The 19,526-nt window shown below is 35.4% G+C and overlaps 2 protein-coding genes across 4 annotated transcripts in view; one reads left to right on the forward strand and one right to left on the reverse strand.

Annotated features, from left to right (window-relative positions):
* The window catches only part of Ac76E (adenylate cyclase type 2 Ac76E), a 42,479-nt gene that overhangs the window by 21,096 nt on the left and 1,857 nt on the right, over positions 1-19,526 (reverse strand). For all 3 annotated transcript variants that reach the window (XM_068292392.1, XM_068292390.1, XM_068292393.1), the window contains one exon: positions 6,470-6,812. In XM_068292392.1, the coding sequence (XP_068148493.1) occupies positions 6,470-6,677 (208 nt within the window). In that variant the 5' untranslated portion in view covers positions 6,678-6,812. The remainder of the gene's footprint in view (positions 1-6,469; positions 6,813-19,526) is intronic.
* On the forward strand, positions 2,397-3,198 carry LOC137579371 (uncharacterized). The gene is made up of 4 exons (XM_068293111.1): positions 2,397-2,529; positions 2,603-2,697; positions 2,783-2,933; positions 2,999-3,198. Exons 1-4 carry the CDS (start codon positions 2,400-2,402, stop codon positions 3,085-3,087), a joined length of 465 nt encoding a protein of 154 aa, XP_068149212.1. The 5' UTR covers positions 2,397-2,399; the 3' UTR covers positions 3,088-3,198.

Raw genomic sequence — 19,526 nt, forward strand, 5'->3', positions numbered from 1 at the left:
TCAGATAATAAGCTATTCTACATTATATTTTCAATTATAAAATATACATTTATCTTAGCCTAATAAGTAATCCATATTAATTATGTGGCATTACTTTCACTTATTTGCTTCTCTCTCTCTCTCTCTCTCGTTCTATCACTCTCTCTGTAAGTGCGTGTGCGTGTGTGTGTGCAGTGTCAATTACTTGTAATATTATGTGGAAGCTCGCCTAATGATGCTAAGCAGATTAGAGAATTGCGCTGGGTCTTCATTAGAGCAACAACTCCATATGGTTTAGAAAATTGATAATGTTGTGCCGAGTATTTTGTGTTCTTCTCGGTTTTTCTTTTTTTGATTGATGGCAATATCAATTTATTTGTCATCAATATTGGTCGGTTGGACATTAAATTGGGTAAAGTAAAGGGCTCATGGCCCATTAAAAATCGAAAAGAAAACCAAGAGAGAGAGAGAGAAACGTAAAGTGAGAAGTGGAAAATGGTGTTTAACAATCTCACTTTCTCACTCACTCATCCATTTAGCTGGGGCTCATCTATCATCATTGGAAGTGCCAATGTGCACATATTGCACATATCTCTCTCTCTCTCTCTCTCTCTCTCTCTCTCACTCTCTCTCTCTCTGTCTCTCTGTGTGTATTGTGTTGTGTGTTGTGTACTCCCTAGAATGCTTTTACAGTATCCCAGTATCCCCTCTTTGGCCATTCGTATTTATAGCATCTTAATTGAATTTCAATTTTCAATTTCGCTTTTAATTGAATTCAATGAAAAAGTGTCGATGAAATGCTATTCAACAATTTTTGCTGCCTCTTTCCCTTTCTGCTTTCTCCTGTTCCCTGTTGCTGTTGGTGTTTTTGTTGGGTACCAACGAGGCCACAAAATAACCCAAGTCAACCTAGACTTCTCTCCCCCTGCCACACCACTTCACAGAACACAGCCATGCCATTTCACCGATACTATTTATTCCCTTTGCCAAACCCACAATTGACTTGATGTGATTGCGCTCATATTTTGCACTTTGATTGGTTTGTGATTGACTGAAAAGTTGTAAATTGATTGAAGAGGCGAGCATGCAGACTGCTCGATAGCAAAAGGGGTTAAAGTGAATCGTTTTGGGACTGGGAGAGGGGAGCAAAGATAAACAAAGCAATTTCTGACATCACAGAACATACATACATACATATAATTGCCATGGATTTTATAAAGCTGAACTAAATAACTATATAAATTCTATGGCCATTATGCAAATGAGTGCCCATATCATGGAATATATTGAGTCAAGCTTTACCCAAAAGTGCTTCAAGTGCTCAGCATAATGACTGGGGAAAATAGATGAATAAATAATGCAAATGTCGATTAGTCCTGCATGAGTGTAAACTTTAACATTTCGAGAGTATCACAGAATACACAAAAGGAGAAATATCCTCAAAAAATGACAGTGAATGACTACAGACTAGAAGCACTTCACTTTTGCGATCCAATTTTTGACCCATCTTAGAGACTAAATCGAATACTAAATGTTTGTTTGACTTTCTCAATGTTTCCTTTATAGAATTAATGACCCGTTTTAGTTGTTAAAAGTTGAATCTAAAAATAAAGATAGCTGACTACTGCTGGTCTTCCTTTAAGATATAGATCTAGATCCGTCTAGACCTTTTCTTCCTCCTGTTTTGAACATTGATTTTATATATTTACACTACACTATATATTTGACTGCTTCAACTTGTGCAGAATATCTTCCATATACATACATGCAATGGAAAAAGTTTTATGTTTCTTTTATAAACTATTTTAGGGCAAAACTTTAATCAGCTCCTCTATCGCCAACAAACATAATTAAAAAGTGCAAAATGATGTTTCAACATCTTTTGCCTGGCTCCGGATCTGAAATTCATCCATTCAGCCATTAGCCAGACATAATCATCAGCATTTTCCATCCTTCTCTACCAATTGATTGAAAGCATAATTTGTAAAACCACACAAAAAAAAAAAAAAATAAGGAGAAACGGAAAAGGAAGGAGAAAAGGAAACAGCGGAAGGAGAAGACGCAGCTGCCTTCAATTAAAACAATAAACAAAGTAACAAGGAACACAGGACAAAGTGAGGCCAGAGACTTTGTTGAACTTTTTGGCAAGAGCAAGAGAAAATCTAAAGGAAGAGAAGAGTTGAATATAAGTTTGTTGCCAAGTTTAAGGACTTGAGTGACCCGCAAGGTTGAACTCCACACACACACACACACAAAGAAACATATAAAGATAGATTTTAGGGCCGATTGTAAGACTAAGATACAGTTACATAGTAGTTGTTGTTATTATTATTAGTTAGTTTGTCTCCAAAATTTAAGTGAAATTTGCTTTGTCGTTTAATGTCATTGGATTTGAAACGAAAATTATATATGTATATATTATGTTCGTTTTGCGACGATGTTGCTTCTGCCTTTCGTTATATTGTGGTTGCATCCTAATTTCCTTCTATACGATATTGATTGGATTAATAAATGCTGCCACAATTGCCGATGAGGTTCACTTCTCAAAGAGTAAGTAAGTAGTTAAAAATCGAAAGAAAACCCATAGAAATTATAATTTACATCCATGTTCTTCATGTCTTAGCATACGATACGAATGCATTTTTGAAATGGTTCAATATCTTTCACACAAGTCTGATGGTTATAGCCGCTATTTTTCTATTGGTAACAACATTGACGGTAATTGAGTAAAACTTTTGTAGCTGGAGGAAAAGAAAAACAAACTTTTTAATCAATTCTCCCTTCTTTCTCCTGCTCCATTTAGACGATGAAATCAGCTTTATGGATTTGGTGTGTTTTGTTCCTAATTCATATGATCGCGTACTACATTATATTTAACATAATGGCAAAAAATCCATTTGTGACCAGCATAGTTAATATTCTACTCTATGCGTTAATTATTGTATTATCATTTTGTAGGATAACTTAACCTAAACCAAATGATTTCCATATGGTAATCTATTTTGATTTATATTTTCAGTATTGGACCTCTATGCCCTGTTCGTTGTCTATTCGTTTTATTATGAATTGGGCCATCCACCTAGAATTCCATGCCGTGAAAGTACTTGACAAGAAATAAAATAAGTTGCATTAGCTAAAGTTAAATTGAATTTTAGTATTAACCATTACATTTGTTACATTTAGTAATGCAATAGTAATTAAATTTGGAATATACATACACTGGTACATTTTCTCTATCTCTTTGCCCACAAAGTGTTATGCGATAATTTATAGTCGAACCAAGAAGCAATTGTGTGGAAACAAATTAGCATTGCTCCCAACGGCAACATTGGCTGCTTAGCAACATGGCTGTCTAGCAACATAGCAACATTGGCAACATTTAGCAGAAATGTTGCTGGAAAAGTTTCTATGACAATTTTTGATACCCTCTAGCTTCTGTGGAACTAAATAATTATTGATATTATTGGATTTCACAGCAAATATGTGGATATTGTTAAGCGATTGAATATGCTTATATCCATTAAATCGATATCCTATATTTGGGCAAGAATAACGAATTGTAAAGTCAACATAAACATTGTATTTGATTGCTTTATATCTGAAGATGATAACGCTCCATTATGTGGGAAAGGGAAGGCAACAACAGCAGGTGTAAAGTTAGAGGATGCTCCTCTTCGACGAGAGTGTTAATATCGTTGACTCAATTTTCCATTTTAATTTCATTAGCATCTTAATGAGAAGTCAAAGCATCATGTGGCACACACATGCTGCAGGAAAACACGTCTGGCTCCCCCAGCAACTCTCACGTTGTCACTCTCCCTCTCGCATTCTCCATGTGTGTGTGTGTGTTTGGCAAATGATAATGAGGCTATAATATAAATTGCTTAAATTGAAATTATGCAAAAAACGCAAAATGTGAATATTGTCGTAGATCAACTTTTGGCATAAAATTTCTATTTAATGTCAAGCAAATTTTTATCCGTATGGCATTTTTTCCTCTGATTTCTTTGGGGATTGGTAAGCTATAATAAGGTTTGAAAGCCTTTTTCATATTGATTGCCCTTTAACCAGATTTTTGATTACAAACTTCTTTTTCGTGTAAATCAACATTAGAAAGTTGGAAAAGAAAACGAACTAAGTATAACTGCTTTGGAACTAGTTTCTATAACTTATCGTATAAGAACAAGTCTTTTCAATTGCTCAAAAGTATTGAGAATTAATCGAAAGGCCATAAGGGTTAAAAACAACTTTTAACTTAAGAAAGAAAAAAAGGTTCTGAGTGGATAAACGTATGAAAAGGACACGGTTCATTCGTTAAACTTACTGATGAAGTTCAACAGGGGTCCCGCCCTCCGCCCATGGCCCAACAGCAAGTGTCAGAGATGTCAAGACCAACTGACAGCTTTGCACAAAAATGACGAGGAACAAGTGCTGATGATGCTGCTGTGGCTGCTGTTGCCCGTTGATGTTCCAATGATGAGCTAATAATTTTGGAGAAATCAATAAAATCAGACCATAAACTAAATAGCACGTGGAAGACATAAGGAACCTTTTGAGGGCTCTATTCAATACTCTTTAATAAGCCAAATGCACACACAGAGGAAAGGTTTTGTATTTAAAAATATATATACTATATCTTTTTATCGAAATCTGTATAAATAAGTTTAGCTTTTTTTGCCTTTCGATTTTGATTTTGATTTTAAATTTTGATTTTATTTCAATACAACGAAACTGGTAATCAATAAACATGCCTTGGCATACATTTTATACTTGCCTCTCTCTCACTCTCTCTCGCTCTATTTCATATCCTTCTCAGAGGAAATAAAATACCCAAAAGGCTACAAGGCTTGTCCATTCGGTAGCCACCCAAAAAAATGCAAACCACTCCCAGCCACAGCCACAGCCACAGCCTCAGCCAAAGCCACAACCACAAGCACCATCAACCACCCGAAGCAACGACAATGGAAACTCATGTTTAAATCATTATATTATCGGAGTTAGGCAAAATACGGATATTTTTACTCTTGTTACTGTTGTTGAAAGTCGGAAGGTTTGGGGGGTATACAGAGTGGGGGGCATTGGGCAACAGGTTGCCTTTTTCTTTCTTCTTTTCTTTTTTGCTTCTGTGGTTTTTCCAATTTCCACCATCTACCCTTGGGCATTGGCTGTCTGCCAAATATTTGTCAGTTTATTATTTTTTATTGATATATATAAATATGTATGTGTTTATTTTTTCTGGGTTATATTCTAACAATAAATGTCAACCTTAATGCTGGCTCAAAAAGAGGTATTTTAAGTATTTTCCCGAATATATTTATAGCTTAATTAAAACAAATATTTTTTGTCAAATTGTTCAAAGAATTTCAACAATTTTGCTAGCTAATTACTCTAAAGAGAAAGTCTGTGAGGCTTACCAATCATTTAGTCACTAGATGGCGCCAGTAGGCTATTGTTGATGTGTTTAATTGGCATCCCTATAACATTCATCTAAACTTGGCCCTATGAACTTGGCCAAAAATCTAATTTGCAAACCAAATAAAGCATAAAAGCAAACTCAAGAAAGAAAAACTAAAACAAAAAAATGCCTTTTGACTTGATTCTTAGATAAATGGTTTTTGTGTTGCTTCTCTGCCTCCGTTTGGCATTTTCCTATTCCTGCTACCAATTTCCATTCCCAATTGCCCAATGTCACGTAGTGGCCAGGCAAAACTTTTTCATCAATTTTTATGGTTAAACAAAATTAAGAAAAAACCGAAATTCAATCTTAAGAGAGTATACGAACTTTTGTCGTAAATTTTAGCGAAAGCTCAAAATAACAACAATTTGAATGAGTCTTTGTTCTTGTTCATAATTTAAATGTGTTGAAAACTCAATTTGGACAGAAAGTTAACAAAAGTTAACCAAGACAACAATTGGACTTATCTCAAAAAGTATATAGAAATAAAAACTAAAACATTATTATCAACATAATTATGATTAAACCCTACCGTGGCCAAGGTAAATTTAATTAAAACAACAAGCGCGACAGGTCAAAAGCTAAAAGGAAATAAGGGGTGTGGCCCGATGTTATCGTGACAAGCCCAAATTAAGCCTGGATGTTTGGTTACATCAGCCACCACCAGCCACCATTAGCCACTCACCCACTCATCCACTTGGTGCTTGGTCTGTGCTTGGTGGTAAAGAAACTTGTAATTTAATTTTTTTTCTCCTCCCTATCTCTCTCTCTCTCTGACTCTCTCTCTCGTTTTAAAGGCCAGCCAAGGCAACCAGTAAACAGCTAAATAGAACTTTGCCTCTGGCTCAAGATTCTTTGCTCACTTTATGAGACTAATTTGATTTGAACAAGCTTGTCTTTTAGCCATTCCCCCCGTGTCCATAGCTCTGCCTTCTCTTTCTTCGTCTTCCACCCCCCACACCACCTCCATTTCCCACTCAGAGCAAAAGAAATATATGTATGTATATGAAATTTAGAAACGTTTTTCACACTTACCCGTTGTGCCATTTTCATGTTCACTCAAATCGTCCAACGATGCCGCCGACAATGCGTCCATCATTTTTTTCGTTGTTGCTGTCATTTTCATCGGTTGCACTGCATTTCCGCTGGCTTTTACTACCGTCATCGGCGTCGTTGCCGTCGTTGCCGCCGTCGTATTGGTGCCATTTTCCGTTTTCACAATTTCCGCATTGTGTTTTACCATGCTGTGCGCCGCCAGCTGCCGCTGATTGACTGCGCCAGCCTAGAGCAGTGTGAATGGTTGGGATAATGGAGGTCCTAACACTTGTTGCCGTTGTCGTTGTTAGCGTACTTGTTCTTGTTGTTATTATTCTTGCCACTGCAAAAAAGAAACGAAAAAGCCAAAGAAAACGATTTTGGTTTACAGCTTTGCATAACATTTTCTCCATTCGAGTTTTTCTTTATTCAATTATTACAAAATTTATGCTGCATTTCATTTACCCAGTTTCAGAGATGAAATCTCGACTTTCCTGAATCTAAATATTTACATCAACGAAAATGAATTCAACAGGTTGTAAATCTAAGCTTAACAATTAAAAACCACCAAAATAAAGATATCCCTCATTTTCGTAGAAAGACAATTTGAAACTTAATTAAGTGAAAAATTCTAAGAACATCTGTAAAATCAAAGTGTTTGTGCTTCAAAAGATTTCCGATGAAACTTTGGCCAACACTTTGTAATTTTGTCTCAAGTCTAAATAAATGTATCAATTGTAAATGTAAACTTTATATATGTACATATATTTTCATACATACAATTGACGAGAAGTTAACTGTGGCAGAAAATAACAAAAGTGTCAAGAAGTTATACTAGTTTACTGTTGCTAGAAAGATGTTGAATTTCGCAGAGTTTTGTTAAAGAATTTGAACTTTAACATTTCGTTTTCGGTTGAGTTCAGTTGGGTTTAGCTTGGGAAGGGGGTGGAATGGCATGGGATGGAATTTGTGTTGGACTCTAGCTCTCTTCTCGTGTCTTGTCTTTGCAGTGGCCTCCCTTCCCCGCCCACACACTTAAAGTAAAAGTGTCTTTGCAGCAATTAGAAAAGTTTTTTGCACTAAAACACTTGAGCAAAAGCAACGAGGCGTCTCTACAGACACACACAAAAGAAGGAGAAAAAAAACGTGAGAAGGCGTGGCAAAGAAATTACATAAAAAGACAACTTTTTGATGGTGACAAAAATAAGTATTAGACATCAACCACACTAAACTAAACCGAATCTGAGACTTTAACTCAAAACATGCTAAATTCAAAAAACAATGCCGAAAAAATACTTTTAAAAAAACTTTTAAGAATCGCCTATCTCTTTTGAGTCTAAGACGCAAAACACTTCAACTTGTTGATCTCAAAATCCACTAATCCTAGGTAAAGAATGTCAAATCTTTTGTACATACGAAATAATATATAATGTAGAAAAGGATTCGAAAGCCATGCCCCAAAAGTTTTACCTTCAAATGTTGGCATGTGATGCGAGCATCTCAAATATCCTGCAGGCATGTCATAGACACATACAAACGAGTAAAAAGTTTACTTTCTTCGTTTTGTTGTTCTAGTTGTTTTTCCCTTTACTTAAAGTTGCATCTTTTTTACTTACACTTTAGCTACAGATTTCACTTTGACTTTGGCCTTGTTGATTTACTTTCTCTCTGTATCTCTCCCTCTCTCTCTCTTTCAAAAAAAGTTAAATTGTGTCAAATGGTTAAGTAATACTATATATGTACATACATTTTCTTGCCATTCAATTGAAGCGTGCCTAAAAAAAATGGCGAATATTGTACCATTGATGATAAAACAAAATGCTTGCCACACCACTGCGTATGCGTGATATTGAAGAATACAGTGGAGGGAAAGCTCATTTATACTGAAGCACTTTTTTTTAATCGAATTTCCCATTAAGATCTGATAAAAATTGGGTAAAGCAAAACATCTAAAGTATCTTGCTACGTACTGAACTGCGATTAGCTAAAAAGCTGTGTTCTAATGACCAGTATATGTGAGATATCCTTGGAAACTATTTAAACTATTTGTAGTTGCTATTGCCATAAGGCAACATCCCGACTAACAGGTCTTTTTAAACAAAATGTGAACGTTTCCAATCATTTCCATCGAGAGGTTAGAAATAAACAATTTTTCGCAAAATTTTAAACGATCCAATCAACAAACTGGAGATCTTAGTTGTTCCCAGTAATGCCCAAGTTAAATAAACTTAAAAGAATCAGCAAACAGCAAAATACATGATGAAAAAGAACGAACAAATGGCCCACATGTCGTATGAGTGATGACGACGACGATGACACTTCAAGGACTCTTGTCACATCCTAAATAAAAAACAACTTTCCACATGCTAATATAACCAAATATGAATAAATATTTGTCAATATTCTAAACACAAAATTTTATATGGTAATAAGAATGTAAATATTTGAAAGTAAAAACGGGAAACGAATGAAATTTATAATAAACAAAATAAAAACAGAATTTATATATATATATATAATCAACAAAACAAACAACAAATATATATATATATATATACATATGTAGTATGTGTGTAGGCATGTTCATACATATGTGTGTGTGTAGTTGATAATCATATTTTATATTCCACAATAATATCCGACCTAAGGCTTTGTATCAACAGCTGACGGAGCGACCGCCACTTGTAGATTCGTTCGCAAATTCAAACAGCAAAACGGAGGGAAAGGCGGCCACGCGTTTGACCTCTACACACAAACAGCGTAAAGTGTGAAAGAAACTTTTGAGTCGTACAGACTGTTGTATACACTCAATTCTATATAGAGTTTAGTTAGAATTGCGTTTAACATTTCATTATCAGTCTATAAACAACGCCTAACTAGAGGGAGGAAAACAGGTTGCCTCTAATTGTCACAGCAAGGCTCAAGGCCTTTACCGATATGAAAGGAAGAAGAATTTATCATAAGTAGTAATAAAGGACTTATCCAATTGTCGCTTCCTTTACAAACAATTTGTGATTTTTTTTTATATATTCGTTTCTATTTTGCTGGATTTATAATAAACAGACGATAGTTATATAAAAGGAATATACTTAGCCAGTGACTTGAACTGTATCTTACTCAATGCAAAACCTTTCCTGAGCTAACTATTAAGTCTAATAGTCAATGCGCTTTAATCGAGGAAGGGTAAAGGAAAAACTCGCCAAAAACTACTCATAAATAAATATGCAGTGCACTGGGGCAGCGAGGCAAAGGCCGAGCCACAGGCCCAGCCACACACATACACACACACCACACACACACACACACATACATAGATACTAAGAGTGGGGCATTGTTATTCAGCCTCTTTTTGTATTGTTTTGTTTGGCTTTGCTCACTGGCTGGTTCGTGTTTTCTTTTTATTTTAAATTTTTTTTTCTCTTCTTTTCTTGTTTTATATTTGTTGTATTTTGTATTATATATTTTTTTGTTTTGTTTTTTTGTTGGTTTTTTGCTTTGTTTTGTTTACACCGCACCACAATGACCGGAGGCGCCGCCGCTGCGGCATTTACCTCAGTTTAGAGAGCTCGGAATGGAATGAAAACAAATATGTATGAAAAAAAAAAAAAACGCGCAGCCCACCATGAAGCATGCAACTAACTTAAACGTTACAGCAATTTAATAACCACAGCAACGAAGAATGCGAAATTAAATATTTAATTTAATTTATTTAAAACAATTTTCACTCAAATTATCCACCATCCAAAATATCTATCTGGGGATTAGCTTCCTTTTCCTTTGTGATCTTTCATTTGATTAGGTTATAATTCACAATTGGTTTAGTCATTGAAAAAGTGTGTCTTTGTGGTGATTTTTTTTCTTTATTTTTCCACTACCTTAAAATAAACACGAGCTGGATAAGAGATAAGCTAAGAGATAAGGTAAATTATGTTTTGAGGATCATGGTCAAAGTAAGCGAGATGCGAGAATTTGCATACTCATGTATTTTTCTTTACGGCGTAAAGTTATTACGGATCGGACCCGACGGGTGGAAAAGTTTCTCAACGCCCTTTGAAAAGTCTTGTGAGCTCTGATTCTGATTATAAAAGTCAATCTTACGAGTAATATTACGAGTTTACAGGCAGCACAAAAATGTTAAGTTCAGAATCGTATTCAAAATCAATTCAAATTCACATTGGAATAGTAAATATATTGAATTTTCTGCCCACTGCACATTGCGAACGTAAACAAACGCATAAATTATCTGCATTTCGTATGCAGTTTTCTCCCGCCAGACCATGTGGCGTATGCGTAATCTAATGTATAGCATCTGTTGTTGGCCGAGATCAAATCAAAAACAAAAACAGCCAAACATAGAACCACAACAAAACGTTGACCAATTATCATTAATTTTTAGTCCAGTTATTATCATATAATTATCATTAAGCGAATGTAGCAACAAAAGACAGAAATGAGAAGGAGAAAAATGGCAATGGAAAGAAACAAACAAACACAACAAAAACGAAGCAAAAATGACGCCAGTTAATTGGCATTCATAAATTTCGGACTGATCTTTTTTGAGAAAGCAACAATTTAGTCGATTCGTTTCATTTCATTTTTTATTAGTTTTGCTCTATGTTGTTGTTGCGGTTATTGCAATTTGAAAGTTGCACATTTTTACTAATTTATTTCCATCAATAAAAAGTGACGAAAAAAAAAAAACAAAAAACAGCAAAAAAAAAAAAAAGTTATCTAATGGCTGGCCGCAGGCTATATTGCCATATCTTTCGTTACCCTTCCACCCCATTGCTCTCTCTGTTTCTCTTTCTCTTTCTCTGTGAAAATAAAATGTTTCAATACAATAAATATTTGCTTAAAGAACCTTGCATTCTTTTTAACGCTTCTTGTTTGAAATTGATTGCGTTGCCCCGAGTTCCCCAAACACTCATTCAGTTGATTGAATAAATGAATGTGTGTGAGTGTGTCTCTCTCTCTCTGTGTGTGTGTGTGTCTGTGTATCTTTGACTTTGATCGCGCATGATTAATGATTACGCCTGTGTTTATGGCTTTTGCCAACACACTTACACTCATACACTTATACACACACACACACACACAGTTGGGGAGCCGCCAAAGCAACACAAAACTTTTATCTACCCCCTATAGATACCCTATATAAATACCTAAATAAGGCTAAAGTTAGTCAGAAGAAAGTTAAGTTCATATGAACTTGAAAGCAGTTTACGAATAATAGAATAATAGATTCTATAATGTCATATACAGAGTTATATTTTCCTTTTCCCATAAAAAAGTGAAGAAGTAAAGTCATAGGATCAGCGATTTTCAATATAAGTCTTGGCTTGACTATAGGCTTAAGTTTTTTTCATCAAAAAAGTTGACGTTTTTAAAATTCTCAGGATCTATTTTCGTATGATTATATCCTAATGGGCTAAGATGAGATGTTTCTATTTAAATATGAAGTGTAGCAGTCAGAAAACTCGAAGAATCATAAATTTCATTTCATGCTTGACTTCCTTCACAATTTATATGTATATCCAACGGAATAAAACCTTGCAGCAAACAAAAAGGTTTGATATCAATCAAAAAGGTGGCCAAAAACAACAAATTTACCTAAAAGGTTATATAAATAAAGGAATTTACACTAAATAATGTTTTTTCAGCTGAGATATTAGATAAAACAGATAACAGATTGTATATCCTTAAGAGAAACAAAAGGATGGCAAAAGAAAATGAAATAGAAAAACTTTTAAAATGCTTCAACAATGAATGAAACAAATCCTCCTCTACGTAATAAACTGGTCGAGTTGAAGTTTCATGTAAAATGTCGATGACATTTTTGTTGTACAGGGTACATAAAGGACGTCACCTTAATTTCAAGTTCTCCATCCTGTTTTTGCCTTGGGGGTGTTGTGCATTTTGATAAAAAAAAAAAAAAAAAAAAAAAAAAAGAAAAACCCACCAAAAGCTCGTCTCATATTTCAACTTGAGCATCTCATTTCTTATGAATGTGTTTATCTTGTATAAAACTTTCATATGTGTGATATTACAAGGAAATTTTTAGCAATTTTCTGTAAGTATTATTGCGTAAAGATAATAACTATTTACCACAGCTGAAGAGGAGAAGGAGAGTGAGAGAAATAAACCCCACATGAACACAAATCGAATTCAAGACCAAATGGAAAGACATTGCCAATGGTCTCTTTGGCTTTTAACTTTTTTAATTGCCTGCCAAACTCTTGTTTATTGGCGATACAACAACAAGGACAACAAGAAAAGAAAGAAAAACACATGCCCCCCTTTGGCTCCTTCGCCCAGTCGTTTTGGATGATTCTCGCCAGGAATTGCACTCTTCAAGTTGGCAATGCAATTAAATTGAGTGCATGCTTCTGTTGCGTCTACCGCTGCTGCTACAAGATGTTGCATGTTGCTTGTTGCATATTGCATGGTGCACTCTGTTGTTGCCATTGCAATCAACGAAAGTTAACAATTTTTGTGGTTTTTTTTTTGTGAGTGGGTAAAACTTTTCAATAGCTAACTAATTTTTTGTTGGCAAAAAAAAAAAAAAGGAACTCAAGAGCTTGATGATGGTGCGGGGCGTGGAGAGGTGTGGCAAGTTGTTGGAGTTTTGTGCGAGAGAGGGGGGCTTTTGGGGGGCGTTAAGTGTATAAAGTTTTCCCTATGATTTTCAATGTGCGTATGAATGCTGATTCATTAAGAGGAAATCTTTATGGCAGCCATTCCAATTTGAACCAGAGGGCCGGGGCTAACTTCGACCGCGTCAAAGTTTGTATACCCTTGCAACTTTTTTTGGTAACTCTTTCCTTACCTATTAGCCATCAATGTGGAAGAACGTTTTATCTAAAAAGGCTTAAGCTTGAGAAAGAAAGGCCTACAATCATAGGAAATAACGAAGATATTGATCAAAGTCACTGTTTTCCACCGATCGTTCCTATGGGAGCTATATGATATAGTCACCCGATCTTTATCAAATTCGGCACAGTCATTAACATATATATTAAATTAAGAAATGTTTAAATTAAAAGCAATCGCGTTAAAAGTAACGAAGTTATTTACAAAAGTCACTGTTTTCGACCAATCGTTCCTATGGGAGCTATATGATATAGTCACCTGATCTTGATCAAATTTGGCATAGTCGCTTATAGGCGTAGTAAACTCTCTAATATTAAGTTTCACGACAATAGCTCAGAAAATAACGAAGGTATTGAGAAAGTCACTGTTCGTGACTTGGCCGTTTGTATGGGAGCTATATTATATAGTCACCCGATCTTGATCAAATTTGGCATAGTCGCTTATAGGCGTAGTAAACTCTCTAATATTAAGTTTTACGACAATAGCATAGAAAATAACGAAGTTATTGAGAAAAGTCACTGTTCGTGACTTTGGGGTTTGTATGGGAGCTATATGATATAGTGGTCCGATCCGGCTGAATCCGAGATATACAACGCCTGCAGTATATACAAGCCTACGTGCAAAATTTCAGCTCTGTAGCTCTTACGGTCTAGGAGGAGTTTGCGTTGATCCAGACGGACGGACGGACGGACGGACGGACGGACGGACGGACGGACGGACGGACGGACGGACGGACATGGCTAGTTGAACTCGTCTCGTCGTGCTGATCAAGAATATATATACTTTGTATGGTCGGAGATGCTTCGTTCTATGCGTTGCACACTTCTGACCAAAATTAATATACCCTTTTTGCAAGGGTATAATAGTGTTAAACAGGAGCGGATTCGAACAAAAGGAGGGAACTACAAATCATTTAATTGTTGGATCTGAAATGGATATCCCCTTAAAAATGCTATAAGCAGAGCTAAAAGTCATTATCCTTAGCTCTAAATATTCATAATGATCCTAAAGTTTTAAAAGGTCCAACAAATTCGGTCCTGTTTCCAACTCACTTTCAGTCTAAGGAGGGTGGAATGGGCGCTCTGGTGGGCGCGTCAGCAAGTGCGTTAGGTATGGGTAGTTTTTGGACTTGGTGTGTTGTGGTTTCGGTTTTAGACACGTACCACCACACACAATCTATTGCCTTGGCCAAAAGAGCGTGACTTCCGCGCAACTAACTTGCTTTTGAAAATGTTATTTAATTCAATTGATTAGCACAGTTAGGTGCACTAGGTGAAATCAAACAAATTGTCATTTCAAATGCAAATGTAAGAACCTCAGATCTCTAACAAATATTAAAGCCAACAAGTGCAGAAAAACGATTGAAACTCTGTCTCTCTTACTCTATCTATCTCTCTCTCTCTATCTCTCTCTCTCTCTGGATCTTGAAATTGTAAGAATCTTCTGTGAATGCTTGAAATTCTAGGAATCTAAGAATAAATTCCTCTGACATTCAAAGCATATTTATCTAACAGTGAAAATGTTTTTCCGAGCAATGACCTTGATCTTTGCAATGCATTTCTTTATCTCACATTGACAATGATAGGATATGAAGAATGAAGAAGCTGGCAATGGCACGGGGGTGTGTGGTGTGGGGTGTGGGGTGGTGGCATTTTCGCAATTTCAATTGCATATTTATTGCTCTGGGTCGAAATGTTTGAAACATGTGTTAAGCGCTTTTATTACCTTGCCTATCCAATAGGCATCCAGCTTGCATACATTTTACCCCACAACCCACATCCCCGCCCCCAAATCCTCTACGCCTCAGGGCCATAAAATCTGCGAAAAACATCAAAAACGTTAATCTAAAAATAAAAACCAAAAAGCTAAGCAAAGAACAACAGGTAATTAAGAAAAAAGAAATAAACAAAAGCGAAAAGAAACAAAATTAAATACCAATGCCGGTCGCTTTATTTGGTTTTTCTTTTCTCATACCCTTCATTCAGGCCATAATTTTGTGTGTGTGTGTGTGCGTTTGTTGGGTATGTTGGACAACTTACTCGGAGACAGATGAACAGAACATCTCTCTGAACATTTAGGTAAGAGATAATGACAAGGTTTTCGTTTTACTTTTGATGCCTGTTAAATGTCGCACTTTTTTGTTATCATTGTTATTTTCCCTTACATAAATCATTTGACTCACAGTGTTTACGAAAATTTGTGAAATCTCAGTAGAAATTCTCATTGATACCCTTGCAAATGGAGGGTAACTATAGCATCGCCAGCCATCTAAAGTCGAGAAATTCTTAGTCTTAGTCTCTTTAGACCTTCACAGTGCTAAGATGCTGGTACTCAGTTGATTCAGTCGGATCAGACCATTATATCAATCTATATAGTAGAGTATCTCTTTATCGACTAGTAAGGTTTTTTTTCTTATAACAATTGTTTTTTAATTGATATACAAGGCAATTCATTTAAAAATTTTACTTGATTTTGTTTTTGTGTCAAAATGTGAAAAATTTGTGCAATGTGCAAGACCCGAACCCGATTTGCCATAAAATCTAATTTCGCGCCCATTTTTTCTGTGTGTGGAGTGGGCCAAGAAAATACGCCCAAAGATTTGTGCAAATTGTGTTGGACAAACGCAATTGCCAACTTTGGGTCTACAGATCTCTGACGGCTTGGACGACATGGCGATGGCCTTTCAGTTATGACTGACTATAAATCAAATTGGCTGGCGTTGAAAAATGTTGTAAGATCGATGATTTTGACAAAGTGTGAAAAGGTGTGCAACAAATCTAGTAGGATTTCACAAATGAGCACAAATAAGCGCATATTAACAATATTCTGAAAACTACAAATTCTAAAAATATGCACATATGTACATACATACATACATATGTACATATGTAAATGTATGTACATCATTTTTAATAGCTAGCAAAAGTCAATAATAAATCAATAGAAATATTTTATCGCACTGACTTTGAGCACATTCAAATTAAAATTGTAAATATTTATTAACATTAACCATTTGTGACCCTTTTTTTGAACACAATGCTCAACCATTTAGAGAGGCAGACAGACAGTGAGACAGCGAGAGAAGGAGACAGATAGACAGGCCCACAACAGGAAGAGGAACCCCTAAGACAAATGGCTTCCATTCCTGTTAGGGGAAAGGTTCAAACACATTTAGTCCTATGTCAAGTATAGGAAATTATTTACCTCCAATAAATGCAATCAGTGTGTAGCTTTTCATTAACAAATAGTTACTCCATTTCCTTAGTTAATCACAATCATTCTTCTCTTTCTCTAAACCATTCTCTGCCTTAATTTAAAGTTGAAGCATTAAACTTTAATATTTTACATATTTATTCAAGTCTTATTTAATTACAAGTTTGGTTAACGGAAACGGAAAACCATCAACGAAATGTTTAAAATGGAAATTTAATAGCCCGAAACAAAATACATTTCCTTTCAAACATTGTTTGATTTCATTTTCCTAGAAAATTGTTGCCAAATGCCTCAATTTGAGACTAGTCTTGATTAGAACTAATTACTAGGCAATGTGATGTGATTTGTGATTTTCACATATAATTACAATCTAATCATTTTCATCCGCCATCCAAGCGAGAGAGTGAGACAGCGGGAGAGAGAGAGAGAGTCCCAAAGAGAGGCAACAAAATGAGACTGGGGAGTCCAGAGAGCATCATGTAAATTAGCCTTATAATTACGTTTAATTAAAAGCAATTAAAACATGCATTGTTTTATATGTTTGTCAGACGCCCACACACATACACACACACGCACACACACACATACACAATGGGTGGTTTTTCTTCTCGTTTCTTTTATGTTTGGTTTTTTCTTTGGCGGTCGCATAAAAATAAATTTTTTTTTTTGGGGCGCACAGCTTAATTTTATTTAAAATTTGTTTTATTCTTGTTGTGTTTGTTGTTATTGCTGCTACAGATGTTTATTATATATATTCTAGATCTGCCGCTCTCAGTCTCCCTGTCTCCCTCTCCCTGTCTCCCTCTATTAGGGTTCTCATACCCTGTAGAGACTGGGGATTGACAGCTCTCCATTTATTCGAACTGCACTTGAATTGCACGTCATGAACGTGAACGTATTGAAGTTGGAAATTGCCGGCTCCATCAATTTGATGAACTTGTGAAATTCTCCCAGAGACCAAAAACAAACTTGAGAGTAACGAATTCCATTACTCATACTTGGCATAGGATATGAACAATGTCGACTCTTGTGACCTAATGTATTTTTTTTTTTTTTTTTTGAGTTTGGCTGCTGTCGCCCGGCTTGTCATTGTTGTTGCTGTTTGATTAGGCGTCTAGGTTGACACATGGGGGGCATACACCCAAAGAGACTAATACACACACATGTGCATTATCACTTATACGTACATGTGTGTGTGTGTGTGTGTGTGTGAGTCTGAAATTTAACACAAATGTGCAAATTTAATTAAATTCAAACGAGAAAGAAATATATGTATAAATAAAAACTTTGTCTATATACAACAATTTGTATAACATTATATACATATATAAAGTACAGAGAGAAACGAGATGATTGTTCATGAACATCATTATAACAGAAACAACAACAATATAAAGAACAACAACTATATAAATAGTTCTAAAGTACTTGAACAGATAACTACAGGAAGATCCTGAAGAGTCCTGCAAAAACAAAGAGTAGTCAATTTCTAAGATAAAATTTGATCAGAAAGTTAATGTTTTCTTTCAAAGATTGTCACAAAAGAGGAAGAACAAGTTGCTGGTTACCCTTTGACAACGATGTAGAAATCATCCATCCAATTAAGGTAAATTAAAGGGTATACTCAAGTTGGAGAACACTTCAAAAGATGAATGAAATGACTCATTCGTATGCTTATCAATGCGGCTGACTGCAAAATTCTATATAATATTTATAAAATCTACAAGATAAGGGATCTCTCTAGTCTAGCCGATTCAATCAGTTAATGGAAAATATTACTCACTATTGATAAAGTAAAACATTTCATTAATTTCCCAAAAAAAAATCACCCTAAAACACCAATCAATGTGTAAATATTAACAATCGAACCTATCCCTCAAAAAAAAAAAAAAAAAAAAAAAAAAAAAAACATAAAACAAACAAAATAAATATAATTTGTCTCATTTTAAAGCCTATTGGGGTCTTCAATTTCCACTAAATATTTTATCGCCAGCAGCGACTTCAAAGCGGCGCTCCCAATTTGAAAGTCCCCTTCCCCATCCCCCCTTCCTCATCCCCTATTTACCACACCCCTTTACACTTGGATGGCCTTATCAATTGCAACATTTTGGCGCTGATTCTTTATGTGCCATAAAGATAAAGAAACAAAAAATGAAAATGAAAATAAAAGCAACAACAAAAACAAAAAGCTGAAGCGAAACTGAAAAATGAAAAATGTTAAGTGTGGGCGTTAATTTATTAATGCCAAAACGAAATCAGTGAGAACACTTTTATCACTTGATTTATTTAAAGCCAAACATTTGGCAAAACGATCGCCCCCTCCGTTCGGCCACCGACCACCCCGTCAACTGGATAGATAAAAGGCAACACCAAAACACACACACACACACACACACACACACACACACACACACACACACACACATTGCACACTTATACATACATATATAAAGAAACAAACTCTAATGGTTAAGGTCAAGTCAAAAATGTCGACACTTATTCATGTGGCCAAAAACAACAAAAAAATAAAAATTTCCTCTCAACTTTGAATCGAAGGAAAATTTTCTACCCAATTAAAGTATATCCTCATTATTTTAACAAATCGATTCAATGCTATAGAGTTTGCTCTTAGCAAAACTCTTTGAACTCTTTCTTTGAATAAATTTGAAAATGTGCTTCATTTCAACCTGATCCTCGCCTAACAGGTCTCCTTTCAACACCCAATTCGATCTAAGACAATTGTGAACTTGCTGCCTTCAAACAATTTTGGTTTGCATTCTGTAATCCTCGCTCCTGCTCAATTTGTTAAGAGATCTATAATCGATTCTAGGACTGAATGTTATGAGATAGAAACCAGTCTGCTAGGTAAAAGAAGTGAAATTCGATCAATAAAACGTTTACTTTAGTCTTAGATCGCAACCCCTTATTTAGTATGAAGTCCATACTAAGAACGTAAGCCCTGTGATTAAGCCAG

The sequence above is a fragment of the Drosophila tropicalis genome, unplaced genomic scaffold (genome assembly GCF_018151085.1).
Source record: "Drosophila tropicalis isolate 14030-0801.00 unplaced genomic scaffold, ASM1815108v1 contig_694, whole genome shotgun sequence".
Lineage (NCBI taxonomy): Eukaryota > Metazoa > Arthropoda > Insecta > Diptera > Drosophilidae > Drosophila > Drosophila tropicalis.